Source organism: Thamnophis elegans, unplaced genomic scaffold, assembly GCF_009769535.1.
Source record: "Thamnophis elegans isolate rThaEle1 unplaced genomic scaffold, rThaEle1.pri scaffold_170_arrow_ctg1, whole genome shotgun sequence".
In the NCBI taxonomy this organism is placed as follows: Eukaryota; Metazoa; Chordata; class Lepidosauria; order Squamata; family Colubridae; genus Thamnophis; species Thamnophis elegans.
In genome coordinates, this window is record NW_022473640.1 from 6,810 (window position 1) to 22,500 (window position 15,691).

Sequence of the window (15,691 nt, forward strand, 5' to 3'; positions counted from 1 at the left end):
GGATCCTCCAAGATGGAGGAGGAGGAGGAGGAGGAGGAGAAGAATGATGATAACTGTGGAGTCCTTGGTGCTCTCTGAGCTTGGTTCTTTTCTTGCAGTTGTTACATGACCCAACGAGGTAATGTCATCAGTGCTAGAAGGGAGTTTATGGAGAGGAGGAGGAGGAAGAGAAGGAGGAGGAAGAGAAGGAGGAGGAAGAGAAGGAGGAGAAGAATGATGATGACTGTGGAGTCCTTGGTGCTCTCTGAGCTTGGTTCTTTTCTTGCAGTTGTTTCATGACCCAACGAGGTAATGTCATCAGTGCTAGAAGGGAGTTTGTGGAGAGGAGGAGGAGGGAGAGAAGGAGGAGGAGGAGAATGATGATGACTGTGGGGGTCATTGGTGCTCTCTGAGCTTGGTTCCTTTCTTGCAGAATGCAGATGTTTCACGACCCAACGAGGTAATGTCATCAGTGCTAGAAGGGAGTAGGGTTTGTGGAGAGGAGGAGGAGGAGGAGGAGGAGGAGGAGGAGGAGGAAAAAGGCAATCCCAACCTGAATTTGCACTTTCCCCTTGAGGACGAAAACATTTTGCTTCTCATCCAAGAAGCTTCTTTGGTTCACAACCGAAGAAGCTGTCTTGGATGAGAAGCGAAAATGTCTTCAAGGAAAAAAAAAACAAAGAGAGTCCAGTTTCCTCTTGAACCTTTGGGACCCACTCAACCAGTTCCATCAGTGGCTAATTGGCCTCCCAAGTTCTATCCCTCCCCGGGCAATATGCCGGCAGCTAGGAAGATCTGAGGACAGGGGGCTGAAACAAGGTTATTGTGAAGGCCTGGGATGGAAAGATCTCTGGGATTTGACGTTGGCAACTTTCGCAGAGCATCTCAACCCCAAACTTGCAAATGTCAACTCAACTTGAAGGCTTTCCAAAGACTCTTTCTAACTCTTTCCCCAAACTCAACTTGCCCTCATTCTCTCTTTCTCCTCCCAGGGATTAAATGCTCAGGGGAGGAAGCCAACTTTCTCTGCCATCTGGAGCGCCCCGAGGTTGTGGTTTGTTCTCACCCGAATGGCATCCAGGCCGTGGCGATGGAGCCATTCTGCGTAAAAACAACAAGCCAATACACACACACACACCCGAGCGACAATGTGCTAACTTATGCCTCCTGGTCCATGTCTGGCCCACGGGAAGGAAGGGTTGGCTCCCATGTTTTTGGCTGCAGCCGAGGAGAATTGGGGATGCTTCCCAGATTCCTCGCAGGAGGAGGACACCCAGGTTGAAGGAGAGGGGACTTCCAGCTGATCCAGCAAACGAGGTCGGAGAACGAGGACACGGCGGTCTCCGAGGCTGTCCCCAAAGAGGGCAAAATGGGAGAGGTTAGACTGCAAATTCAACCCCTCCTTGGGGTTTTGTTTTTGCAAAATGGAATTTTGCTAGATCAGCAGGTCAGCGGTTCAAATCTCACCGGCTCAGGGTTGACTCAGCCTTCCATCCTTCCGAGGTGGGTAAAATGAGGACCCAGATTGTTGGGGGCAATATGCTGACTCTCTGTAAACCGCTTAGAGAGGCCTGAAAGGCCTATGAAGCGGTATATAAGTCCACTGCTATTTTCCAAGAAAAAAAAATTAATACTGATATATGGGATTCCTTCAGCTGCAAAGTTGGCAGGAAGACCTTATTTCCCCTTAAGGCATGGTCGTCTCCCTCCCTCCCTCCCTCCCTTATACCTGTGATGGTGAACCTATGGCACCTGTGCCAGAGGTGGCATGCAGTGCCCTCTCTGTGGGCACGTGCCCTGTCGCCAGCTGCTCTTCTGGTTTCCACCAGCCAGCTGGTCTTCATGGGCGCAGGAGAGCTGGAAAATGGCCTGAGAATGGCCAAAAAATGGACAAAAACAGCCAAAAACCAGGATGTTTTCCCAGCAGTTTTCAAGCTATTTTAAAGCCATTTTCTGGGCCATTTTTGGGCTGTTTTTCAGGCTGTTTGGGGGTTGTTCTTTGGGATGTTTTTAGCCTGAAAAACAGCCTGAAAACACCCCAGAAATGGCCTCAAAACATCCCCCAAAATGTCCCCCAAAAAACAGACATGTGCATACTGGCGCATGCACACACATTCTGGTTGGGCACTCGGTGCCAAAAAGGTTCATCCTCACTGACTTATAGTGTTGCCTCAGCTACCTTTTTCTTTTTAAAGTGTTATTTTGAAGGCTGGAGAGAGAAAAGGAACTCAACCAGGGCTGTCTAAACTTAGTGGCTTTTAAGACTTGCAGATGTCAACTCCCAGCATTCCTTGCTGATTCGGGGAATTCTGGGAGTTGAAGTCCCTCCGTCTTAAAGTCACCAAGGTTGGATAATCCTGATCGCAACCGATGAAACATGGGCCGGGAAAGAAGCTAGGAGGAACGGTCTTGTCGCTGAGCAGGAGTTTGCCAACTTTAAGGCTTGTGGACTTCAACTCCCATCATTCCACACCAGCTGGGGAATTCTGGGAGTTGAAGTTCCTGAAGTCTTAAAGTCACCAAGGTTGGATAAGCCTGATCCCAACACATGAGACATGGCTAGGAAGAACTGTCTGTCACCCAAGTACGAATGGACTGTGGGAGCGTCCCTTGTCCCTGTTGTCTACTGAAGCTTCGTTCTGGCGAAGGGAAAGCTCTTCAGGTTGGGCGATGCCCCAGTTTCTTCCCCAGTGTGACACACAAACATACAAAGGGGAGACGGATAGGCAAGGAGGGTTTGGAAAGGCAGGCAGTTGATAAAGCAATTTTAAGGCAGACTGTCCGGTTGTTTGGAAGGTTAAAGGTTACCCTGTTCCTGAAACGGGAAGGGGATTTTGGTTGACTGAGACTCTAGCAGCAGCAGAATTAGCAGCATGGTGGAATGGAGATATAAATGGTTGACCTTCTCGGTCCTCTTTAGTCGTCTTTCTCTGGTTCTCTGGCAGTGATGCGGAGCATGTAGCAGCTTTCGCCCTCTTGGCGCTCAGCAACCCCTCTGACCATAGGAGTGGCCTTCCACAAGAGCTGGCAAGGTGTTGAGAAGGCCTCTCTCTTTGCTCTCTGGTGGTGACCATGACCTCTAGACAGAGGGAGGGTACCAAGCGACACTTGGTTTGGTCTAAGAGGTCCTGTTTTCTCTGGAAGAAACGGCTTGAGGGCTGTCAACATTTGCTGAGGGCAGAATGGTTGAGTTCCCGAGGGCATAAAGGTTGAGCTCCAGTCTCTTATCAAAACGTACCATCTCTCTCTCTCTCTCTCTCTCTCTCTTCTCCCTCCCTCCCTTTCTCTCTCTCTCTCTCTATCTCTCATGCTCTTTTCTGTCCCTCTTCCTTCCCTCTTCTAGTTTTCTCTCTATAAATATTAGGCGAAACATTGATCTATGTTTCTCGCCATAATCCAGAAATGCAGAAAACCAAAACTTGACTCCGAAGACGTACAAAACCGAATCTAACAGAAAACCATAACACGCTTCCTACGAGATGGACGCGGCATTGAGTAACACATGCTTTCTTCTTCCCCCACCCCTAATCCCACCCCACCCCGACGACCCGCCCTGGAATGTCCTTTTTTTTTTTTTTTTTGGCGGTCTTGCTTGTTCTCGCTAGTTAAGATACAATTAATACAAATAACCCGGCTCGACGCCGTTTCCCCTCCGCCAGAGTTTTCTGGGTCTCCTCGGGCAAAGGAAACGGAAGGCAGAACCGGTTGCAGTCTATAAATGCCCCTGGTGCGGAAACGACACCAAGGGGACAGTTTGAGCAGCTTGTTTTAAAAAAATAATAATGATACTGATAAAACGAGAGGTGGAATGGTGCGTCTCCTTGCCTGCCGTTGGCGGGGAAGCTCTCTCTCTCTCTCCCTCTCTCTCTCTCCCTCTCTGTCTGTCTCTGTCTCTCTTTCTTTTTGTGTGTGTCTGCTGTGCCTTCGCGCTCGGCGTTAGGCAAAGTTGAAGCCACGGTGGTCCTGTGGATTGTGCTCTTCAGCGTTGGGGTCTAAGCAAGCACATTCTCCCTGCAGGTCGCACGACATGGGGAATGGGATGACCTGTAAGAGAAGGAAGAAAGAGTCAGAAAGGACCTTGGAGGTCTTCTAGTCCAACCCCCTGCTCAAGGAGGAGACCCTACACCAGGGGTGTCAAACTCAATTTCATCAGGGTTCCAGTTGACCTTGGAAGGCTGGGGAGGTGGATGGGTGTGGCCACGATTGTCCTTGGTTTTGTGAACGGGTAGTAAAAAAATAGCTTTTGAGGATCGTGCAGTTGACATCTGAGCCGCGCAATCGTCGGAAGCTATTTTTTAAAAGCTTTTTAAAGCATGCTTTAAAAAGCTAAAAAAAGTAGCTGGAAGTGGGGAAAAAAGTTGGCCATGCCAAACCAGTCACCTGACACCACCAAGCCACATCCACAGAACTATTGGAGGGAAATTAGATTTCACCTCTGGGCTGCACCATACAGCAGGTAGGATTCAGCCGGTCCTCCGGTATATCCGAATCGGTATTGCCGCACTGGGTCCAAAACGGGCTATGCTATGTAGGCTCCTTTTCGCCGTCGCGCGCATGCAAAGGCTGCACGCATGCACGGAAGGCGCGCACACATGCACAGTTGCAAACCAGTGATAAACCCTAAGTGAATCCCACCACTGCACCACACCAAGCATGTTATAATAACCCCACCAGATTTATAAGTAAGTTGGTCTTACTTCAGCAAGACCAGGAAGCCAGTTTCGAAGGATTGCATCAGGAAAGGGGAGGGACTGAGCCGGAAATGGGGCAGGGGGGAACGAAGTCCCCTGAGTCTTTCCCCATCTGTGCTGCCAGCGTTAATGGTTGAATTCCCCTCCCTTGCTGGCCGGTGCCACAACCTTTCCCCCCCTTTTCGTTTCAGCCTTTGCAACGCTCCGTCTATCCCTAATGACACCCCAATTTGCTCCATCTAGGGCAATTGAAAGAAAAGAAACATCTGCCTGCTTTTCCCGTGATAACACCCATGGGGGCTTCTGGAAATAGACAAGGTATTTATAGATAGACTTTTGCCACCCTTGATGTTCCCCTCGGCGTGTCTCTACCTGCTTCTCTGACACCCAAGTTACAACAAAAGAAAGGATGGGACAGTTTCTCTTCCACCCTGCATCTCAGTGGAAACTCAATGCGTTGACCGCTGGATCTGGCCTCCAAAAAGCAGGACGACATGTTTCTTTGTGAACTTCAGGGAATTTCAGATTTATTGGCACATAAGGGAGACTTATAGCAAAAGCTTTCTGGGGTACACAGGTCCACCGAAGACCTGTTCCCGTTCTCCCCCTCCCCCAAGATGGGTTTTCCCCCAAAAGGCAACTGGTGTTGCCTTTTGTGTTTTTCCTATGAAAAGCTTCTTCCTCCTCCTCCTCCTCCTCCTCCTCCTCCTCCTCTTCTTCTTCTCCTCCTCCTCCTCTACCTTGTCCTCCTTCTCTTCTTCTTTTCTCATTCTCCGCCTCCTCCTCCTCTTCTAGTTCTCCTCCTCCCTCCTCCTCCTCTTTCTCTTCTTCTCCTTCTCCTTTTCTCCTCCTCCTCTCCTCCTCCTCTTCTTTCTCTTCCTTTCTCCTCCTCTTCCCTCTCTTCCTCCTCTTCTTCTCCTCCTCCGTCTCTTCTTCCTCCTCCTCTTTCTCCTCTTCTTCTCCTCTTCTTCTCCTCCTCCTCTCCTCCTCCTCCTCCTCTTTCTCTTCCTTTCTCCTCCTCTTTTCTCCTTTCTCCTCTTCCTCCGTCTCTTCCTCCTCCTCCTCCTCCTCCTCCTCCGTCTCTTCCTCCTCCTCACCCTTCTCCCCTTTGCCCCCTTTCTTCTTCCTTTCCTCTTCCTTCCTTTTTTTCTTCTTTAATTAAACCAAGAAAGTCCAATTGCCTTTTGGAAAAAAAAGTACTGTTGGGACAACCATGATCTGGATGATGGAGAAACTCTGTAGGCGTTCCCAAATTGTCCCCAAATCCTAGTTTCTAATGGGAAAGATACCTGATGGATCACCTTATTCCAAAAATCTCTCTAGCTGTCCAACCAAATCAATCAGAAAAGACCTGCTGAAGATCCACTCAGCCTAAGAGCATTGGCTGGTGAGGACCAAAGCATGTCCTTTTCTGCAGTGGCCTCGGTCAATGGACCAACCTCTTTTCAAAGATTAAAATGGCCCCACAACCCTGTTAGCTTCTCTTAAGGCCCTAAAAACCAGGGTACGTTCCTGTATGTGGGACGCTGAATGTATTAAGGGCCATTTCCTGGCTGCACTGCTACCTGGCTAAGCATTTTGCTTCCATGCATATTTAATCTGAATGGGTTTTTAGCGTTTATTGTTTGAAGGGATGCAGTGGCTCAGTCACTAAGATGCTGAGCTTGTCAATCAGAAAGGTCAGCAGTTCGGTGGTTTGAATCCCTAGTGCGTAATGGAGGGAGCTCCCGTGACTTGTCCCAGCTTCTGCCAACCTAGCAGTTCGAAAGCACGTAAAAAATGCAAGTAGAAAAATAGGAACCACCTTTGGTGGGAAAGTAACACCGTTCTGTGCACCTTTGGCATTGAGTCATGCTGGCCACATGACCACAGAGACATCTTCGGACAGCGCTGGCTCTTTGGATTTGAAACAGATGAACACTGCCCCCCTAGAGTCAGGAACGACTAGCACACATGTGCGAGGGGAAACTTTATTGTTTGAAAATGGGTTTTTTAAGTAGTTTTAATTGTAATGCATTTTATGAACTGTAAGCCCCCCCCCCCCCGGGTCATTGACTGAGATGAGGGCGGCAATAGAAACTGGAGAAAGTAATTATTGATTTCACGAAGGACAGTCATGCTATGAGCTATATTTAATTCCACACATCTATGCCCCACAAATGACACAAAATCTAATTATGGTCCTGTCCTCACCTCACCTGTTCTTGTCTGAGAAATTGCTTAGCTCTGCGGTAATGCAGAATCTCTTCATGAGATAGGGGATGGTTTTATGACTTGAAAGGAGTAAGATGTTCAGGGAAAGAATGTTCTAACTTTAGGTCTTTTTTTTTTTTACAAAAATTTTAAGTTTTTTTTTCACCGGATTTATAAATCTCTGGACATGCTTTGACATCTTGAATTGCTTCTTACAAACCACGTCAAGTATTAGTAAGTTAAGGTCAAGGTTCCCCTTGCACAGATGTGCTACTCATTCCCAACTCTAGGGAGGGCGGTGCTCATCTCCGTTTCAAAGCCGAAGAGCCAGCGCTGTCCGAAGACGTCTCCGTGGTCATGTGGCTGGCATGACTCAACACCGAAGGTGCACGGAATGCTGTTCCCTTCCCACCAAAGGTGGTTCCTATTTTTCTACTTGCATTTTTTACCTGCTTTCAAACTGCTAAGTTGGCAGAAGCTGGGACAAGTCACAGGAGCTCACTCTGTTATGCGGCGCTAGGGATTCGAACCGCCGAACTCCCGACCTTTCTGGTTTGCATTTGTATTTGTATTTGGTTTATTTGTATGCCGCCCTTCTCCAGGAGGGACTCAGGGCGGCGAACAACTCAGGGGGGAAAGGGGACATAAACACAGTACACATAATTAAAATACACAAAAATCACACAGCCATACCAGTCGAGAGGGGAGGGGAACTCATCAACCCCAGGCCTGCCGGCACAGCCAGGTTTTGATGGCTTTCTGGAAGGCCTGGAGAGAGGTGAAGGTCCGGATCTCCGCGGGGAGTTCATTCCAAAGGTTGGTTGACAAGCTCAGCGTCTTAGCCCCTGAGCCACCGCGGCCCCTGACAGCATTAGTAGCGCTTTATAAAGCCTTTGTTAGGCCACGCCTGGCATACTGCATCCAGGTTTGTTTACCACATTACAAAAAGATGTTCAGACTTTGGTGAAAGTGCAGAGAAGAGCAACTGAGAGATTGTATCATAATAGATACAAACGTAAGGTGAACCGCTCCAAACTCAATTGCAGAAAATACGACTTCAGCAAGAGAGTGGTCAATGCCTGGAATGCATTACCTGATATTGTGGTTTCTTCCACAAACCCACAAAATCTTAACCTTAGAGTTTGTACTGTCGACTTCACCCCATTCCTAAGAGGTCTTTAAACACACCAGCATGCTTTCCATCCCTACGGTCCCTCTCCTAATATTCCCTTGCATACATATTCATGTTATGTATTCATAATCATGCCTATGCTTGTATCTGCTATCTAATTCATACTTGATGGAAATAAAATAAAATAAAAATAAAAGATTAAGGGCCTGGAAGCCAAAATATATGAGCAACGGTTGTAGGGTTTGGGTTCGACTAGTCTAGAGAAAAGAAAGACTAGGGAGGACAAGATAGCAGATTTCTGGTGTTTGAGGGGAGCTGCCACAAAGAAAAGAGGGGTCAACTTATTCTCCAAAGCACCAGAAGAGAGAACAAGAATCAATGGATAGAAACTCATCAAGGAGAGAAGCAACGTGGAATGAAGGAGAAACTCCCTAACAGTGAGGACAATGAACCAGTGGAACAGCTTGCCACCAGAGGTTGTGGGTGTACCATCACTGGGGTTTTTAAAGAAGAGACTGGACAGCCATTGGTCTGGAACGGTATAAGGTCTCGTGCCTGAGCAGGGGTTGGACTAGAAGACCTCCAAGATCCCTTATTATTCTGTTGTTCTGCAAATGTAAGATTGTGAATGGGGTGGCTAACCATGCTTAGAAGGCTTCTAGGCTGAGAAGGTTAGACTCAGGGATAGAATCAAGATCACGTGAAGGGTTAATGCCACTTTATGAGGCCTTGGTAAGGCCACACTTGGAATACGGCATTCAGTTTTGGTCGCCACGATGTAGAAAAGATACTGAGACTCTAGAAAGAGTGCAGAGAAGAGCAACAAAGAGGATTTGGGGACTGGAGGCTCAAACATATGAAGAACAGTTTCAGGAACTGGGTAGGTCTACTTTGATGCAAAGAAGGACTAGGGGAGACATGATAGCAGCCTTCCAATATCTCAGGGGCTGCCCCAAAAAGAGGGAGTTAAGCGATTCTCCAAAGCACCTGAGGGCAGGACAAGAATCAATGGATAGAAACTCATCAAGGAGAGAAGCAACGTGGAATGAAGGAGGACAATGAACCAGTGGAAGTGCTTGCCACAGAGGTTGTGGGTGCACCATCACTGTTGGGGGGGGGGGTGTTAAGAAGAGATTGGACAACCACCTATCTGTAATGGTATAAGGTCTCCCGCTTCAGCAGGGGGTTGGACTAGAAGACCTCCAAGGTCCCTTCCAGCTCTATTCTGATTGATTGATTGAGATGACCTCTTCACACTTCCCAGAGTTCTCAATCAAACCCGAATCCAGCATTACCTTTTCAGCACTGCAGAATTAGATTATTTTTAAAATGCTGCCTGTGGCTTTAAAAATGTTACAGCAGCTGAATTCTTAAGGATGAGCTCACCGGGCCAAGGGAGAGTTGGCTTCTCTTTGAAATGCAAAAAAAAAAAACAACCCAAAAACACTTTGGGGCGTTTGATATAGATTATCTCTTTTCTCCCCTCGCTGGCTCCTTGTCACCGAAATGTATTCCTCCGCTGTGCTGGACCAGCCGGTTTTTGTTAATTGATTCCAAAAAGTTGGGCCCTTCATAAGGCTTTTAAAATTCCAAAGGGGGAAGGAAGTTAGCATCTTATAAGATAAGGGAAGAATGGGAGTTCAAAGGCAGGTGGGCCTCATCCCAGGAGGAGGGTGAAACAAGCAGGGGAATCCAATATAAACTTCATTTCCCCTTCTGCTGGTTGACTGATAAAATAGACCCATTATACTTCCAGGAGATTAAAAAAAACAGAATATGACAGAATAAGCAAGTTGGAAGGGACCTTGGAGGTCTTCTAGTCCAACCCCCTGCTCAGGCAGGAAACCCTACACCACTTCAGACAAATGGATATCCAACATCTTCCTAAAAACCTCCAGTGTTCACAACTTCTGGAGGCATGTTGTTCCACAGATTAATTGTTCTAACTGTCAGGAAATTTCTCCCTTGGTCCTAGGTTGCTTCTCTCCTTGATTAATTTCCACCCATTGCTTCTTGTCCTGCCCTTGGATGCTTTGGAGAATAGCTTGACTCCCTCTTCTCTGGGGCAGCCCCTGAGATATTGGAAGACTGCCATCATGTCACCCCCAGTCCTTCTCCTCATTGGAGTAGACCTATAGAGCAAACCTAAGGCGTTCAAGTTAAAAAAATTGAAGCTTGCTTGCCTTCCTTCTTCAGACTCTATAACTTGTTTCTTTTTTCCTCTGAGGTTACTACAGGAGAATCTACACAAAGGGCGTAAGACAAAGTGATAGTCCTCCTGTTAGCAGAGTCTCCAGTTTGTTTTGATCGCCATTGCGATCAAAACATTGGGGAAACATTGGGGAAACATTGGGGAAACGTTGAGAAAACAGCCGTTGCAATGGAAAAGAGAAATCCAAAGGAGATGAAACCCTCTGGGACTTATCACACCTTACCTTTTTGGTCTTCACTGTCGAGACGCAGCAATCTCCATCGTCGTAGTTGCAAAAGGCTCGGTTGTTGATTGGATCACAATAGTTGTCACCCCCAAAAGGCTGGAAAAGAAGAAGAAGAAAAAAAGAGAGATGAGGACAATGTCAACTTGCTCATTAATGAACATTAGGAATTTGCCACCACCATGAGGACTCTGGAGAATGATAAGCGAGAGAAATTAATGGTTTTTTTGTGGATAATCCAGAACTGTTCCAGGTCCAGCCACCCAGTTACTCTGCGAAAAGAAGAGCACCTAATAAATTTGATAGATTATTATTGATGAATTATTGCAAAATTGTGGAAACCTGTTGGGATAAGTGTATTTTTGAGGTTTGATGGCTAACACTATGTATTTGGAGTAGTACGATAAATTTATATAGCAATGGAAAGATAATTTAATCAAGAATGACATGCAACAAAGTTTGTTCAATTATCTGTATTCTATGAAAAGGTACAGCCAAATATAGTCAGCATAAAACCCAGTTACTAGAAGCAATCATTCAATCCTGGTTTCCCATGATAACAGCTGCAGAACGAAAAGAGTTGGTTCACTCCATGGGAAGACACTGTAAGGCAGTACTTTATGTTAAAGGTTACCCAACTAAGTATTAACTGACATGGAGATCATTTTTATATATCTGATTTTTTTTCCTAGGGTGATAATTTTTGTATAGCTTTTTTTTTCCACGTGTTTCACTTTCCTCCTCTATAACTGCTATTCTAATATCAAATCCTTCATAAAAGTTACTGCATTACATTCTTGATTATATTACCTTTCCATTGATATATAATTTTATGGTACTATTAAAAAAAAGTGGTGTTATTAGCTATCAATCCTCAAAAATACTGTACACTTTCCCCAAAAAGGTTTCCACAATTTTGGGTATTTCTGTATTCTATTGAATAATCATAGACTTGTGTGTGGATATGTTGCTCCTTTATTAAGCTATTATCTCTTGTCTCCGTTTATTTAAAGTTCTCTGCAAAGGAACCATTCTCCCTTCAAAGGTAATTTTTTTCCTTGCAATAATCCCTTACTTTAGCCATTTATTGTTTTTTGTTTTTTTTTAAGATCGAGGAGCAGCAAACTCAGCTCCTTTAAGCCTTGTGGACTTCAACTCCCAGAATTCCTCAGCCAGCCATAGGGAATTCTGGGAGTTGAAGTCCCCAAGCCTTCAAAGTGGCCAAGTTTGCAATGACCTGTGTTAGATCATCATCAGGCATAGTGTGAAAGTGTACAAGACTGTAGACTTTTTTTAGCTGACTATGAATGTGGAAACGTGTTCTAAGAACTCAAGTGTGTGCATTTTGGTCTTTTGAGATTAATTTACTGGTGTTTCTGTAAAAATAAAGCCAATCGTAATTTGCACCGTTTCTGCTTGTCTGTTTTCATTCTTTTATGAATCCCATGGTGAGACTTGGAGTACAGAAACAAAACTCTTTGGTATTTAAACAACCTTAGCAAGCACTTCCTGTCCAGTGGTCCAGAACCCCCAGTCCCATTTTTAAACCCCCTTCTGGCACAGGGCCAAGTCCCATCAAAGGCAACTGTGTTCTTAGCAGACATCTAGTGCTTTTCCCATTGCCTTGCCACCTGGGGTCCAGGTGGACCAGGTAGCCTGCTCCTCCTACCTGTCCTTCAACCTTAGCAGGGACGGCCTGGTGGTCCCGAATCGGTAATGCCATCTTACAATGATGTCATCTTTTTGTGCATTACGTCGCCTGTTATTTATAGGGAAAACCTAAGTTTCCAGCCCATTCTCTTGGCTCTGTGCCAAGGGTGATGCAATGCCATGTGACAAAGATGGTGTCTTTTTTTGTGCATTACGTCACCTCTTATTTCTAGGGGAAAACCTTCATTTCTAGTTCTATTCTCTTTGGTCTGTGCCAGGGGCAATGTAATGCCATCTTCCAATGATGTTGTGCATTACCTCGTCTCTCATAAACAGGGAATCCTTAAGATTCTATCCTATTCCCTTGGCTTTGTGCCAGCTGTGGACCAAGGAAAGAAAGCGGTGATGTCATGCTGTTTGCCAATGGTTTCCCCCCCCCCCCCGAAGGTTTGTTACATCATTTTTTTTTCCTTTTGTGGAAACCCTGAATTTTCTGCCCGCTAGCGCTGAGAAAAGATCGGGACGACGTAATCCTGCCTTCCAAGGATGTCGCCCCCAAAATCCCCCAAATAACCAAGTTCTCAAATAGGTGGGGGGGGTCCTACTTCCCCCCTTACCCTTTTCTTCATACTCCCGGCAGATGTGCAGGTGGAAACTTCAGGGGAATAATTATGCTTCATTGTGATCAGGGGTGGGTTGCTGACACTCTTTCTACCAGTTTACAACCCACCCACAACCCGCAATGTGCTGTTCAGTGTAAATTCTTCTTCACGCATGCGCAGAAAAATTTACAGTGAACTGGACACGTGCAGTCCAGTGGTGGGTGTCAGCCTCTGTTTTGCTGCTTGCTTTTCGGCTCCCAAACCGAAAACGGGGAGGGAGGGCATGGTATTTGGGTGTGGGAAATAATCTGTACAGGAGGACTGCTAATTGGGAGTTGTTCTCACCACCTTCTGCGCATGTGGCAAGGAGGGGAGTTTCCCGCCAAGGCCAACTGTCCGGCATACCAACCTGATGATGATTTTTGAGGATGTCTCCCACCTGACAGGTGGGGAGATATTGGATTGGACTATGGACTGGGGTTACCAAGGGGAGGGGAATGGGCCATGTATTGATATATAATGCTTTCGCGCGCTTTTGCTCAGATCCAGCTTTGCTTAGCTTCTATTTACTTATAATCAGTAAAAGTACTCTTAATTCTGCAAAATGGAGTTGAGTGGTTTCTTTCTTGGTTATTAAGTGAAGCAGCCTTGACAGTGGGATTCAAATAATTTAACAACCAGTTCTCTGCCCTGATGATTTCTTCTAACAACAGGTTCACCAAACTGCTCAGAAAGCTAAGAACCGGTTCTCCCGAAGTGGCGCGAACTGGCTGAATCCCACTACTGGCCAAATCACTAAAAAAACCAAAATGGCGGTGCCCGATAGCCAGCTCTATTTTCTTTTTAAAGAGTTTCATTATGTTTTAGTTACAAAAATAAACTTCCATCTTTCCATCTTTCCTTATGCAGTGGGTCCCCTGGGTACCACATCGTTCCCCTTTTGCCCCATATTTCACATTCAAATGAACGTTATTTCCCCAAGTTTAGTATTATAATATATTGAGCATTTAAACATTGTGGAGCTCTCCATTTTTCTTCTTAGTATCTTCTAGTCATAATACCATATCAACATTAAACATCATTATTCTCATCATACACATACTAACCAGTGGTGGGTTTCAAATTGTTTTAGAACCTCTTCTGTAGGTGTGGCCTGCTTTCTGGGAGTGGCTTGCCGGCCATGTGACCAAGTAGGAGTGGCTTGCCAGCCATGTGACTGGGTAGGCGTGGCCAACTTGTAAAATGTGGTGAAACTCACTTAACAACGCTCTTGCTTAGCAACCAAAATGTTGGCTCAGGAACTCTGGCATTTGAAGCACGCAAGTCTTAAAGCTGTCAAGTTGCAAGACCCTTGCACCCCTAACCCCTTTAGAAAAAAAAACACCAGGGGTGTTCAAACTTGATAGCTTTAAGACTTGTGGACTTCAACTCCCAGAATTCCTCCTCCAGTTATGTTGGCTCAGTAACTCTGGCATTGAAGTGTGCAAGTCTTAAAGCTGTCAAGTTGCAAGACCCTTGCACCCCTAACCCCTTTAGAAAAAAAAGCCCAGGGGTGTTCAAACTTGATAGATTTAAGACTTGTGGACTTCAACTCCCAGAATTCCTCCTCCAGCCATGTTGGCTCAGTAACTCTGGCATTGAAGTGTGCAAGTCTTAAAGCTGTCAAGTTGCAAGACCCTTGCACCCCTAACCCTTTAGAAAAAAAAGCCCAGGGGTGTTCAAACTTGATAGATTTAAGACTTGTGGACTTCAACTCCCAGAATTCCTCCTCCAGTCATGTTGGCTCAGGAACTCTGGCATTGAAGTGTGCAAGTCTTAAAGCTGTCAAGTTGCAAGACCCTTGCACCCCTAACCCTTTAGAAAAAAAAGCCCAGGGGTGTTCAAACTTGATAGATTTAAGACTTGTGGACTTCAACTCCCAGAATTCCTCCTCCAGTCATGTTGGCTCAGGAACTCTGGCATTGAAGTGTGCAAGTCTTAAAGCTGTCAAGTTACAAGACCCTTGCACCCCTAACCCCTTTAGAAAAAAAAGCCCAGGGGTGTTCAAACTTTACAGCTTTAAGACTTGTGGACTTCAACTCCCAGAATTCCTCCTCTTGCTCTTCATCTTGATGATGTGCACACAGGTGGGGGGAAGGGAGCTGGAACCGGTTCTAAACAGCACTGTAGATTTGTGGAACCTCTTCTATAGAAGAGGTTAGAACTGGCAGGAACCCACCCCTGATACTAAGAGTTTTCACCTTATTTAGATCTCTTATCTAAGGTTCCTGTCACCCAGGCCTGAGTTCCGCTACTGATTCGGCCCGCAACCCACCTCTGATTGTGATCATGTATGCCTCCTGAAGTGCATAACATTGCCATCTCTTCAGAGGTGGTATTCAGCCAGTTCGGACCAGTTCACCCAAACCAGTAGTGGAAGGCTGAGCATATGCGTGGACGGGGCGTGGGCGCTCACATTTGTGCACCGGTAGGGAAAGTAAGTGACGACCACTCCTGCATCTCCTGTCTTGGACATAACTCTAATCCCTTTGCCTGCCTGGTGCTCCTGATGTTAGGTGACCCACCATCTTTGCAGGAAAAATGGTGGGGGGATGTTGCCCCAGAATCTGATGATTTTGCCCCAATGCGCATGACATCACTTGCTCTTCTCTTGGACAGAGCTTTGTGGTTGCCTCCCTCTCGTTCCTGGACCTTCCGGCTGTCCTCGCTTTGCAGGGCAAACCAAGGTATTATATCATCTCAATAGTTCCCATAGTTTGATAGTTTGCCTCCATGGTGCTCCACCACAAGAATTGTCCCCAACTTGCTTTTCCAAAAGGCAACTGGATTTTCTTGATTGGACACATTTCGCTTCTCATCCAAGAAGCTTCTTCTATTGTGAACAGAAGAAGCTTCTTGGATGAGAAGCTACTAAATGTTTTCAAGTGGGGGGGGGACCCCAAGAAAATCCAGTTGCCTTTTGGGAAAGCGCCTTTGGGACAACCATAACCTGGATGCATTGCGCACCTC

At 46.2% G+C, this 15,691-nt stretch overlaps 1 protein-coding gene across 1 annotated transcript in view; it reads right to left on the reverse strand.

The window, feature by feature from the left end:
- Positions 1–3,625: 3,625 nt before the first annotated feature.
- Positions 3,626–15,691, reverse strand: part of LOC116523325 (pappalysin-1-like) — a 53,773-nt gene continuing 41,707 nt past the window's right edge. The window contains exons 12-13 of the mRNA XM_032238430.1: positions 10,431–10,529; positions 3,626–4,023 (exon numbers count right to left, since the gene is read on the reverse strand). Of these exons, the coding sequence (XP_032094321.1) occupies positions 3,916–4,023; positions 10,431–10,529 (207 nt within the window). The 3' untranslated portion in view covers positions 3,626–3,915. The remainder of the gene's footprint in view (positions 4,024–10,430; positions 10,530–15,691) is intronic.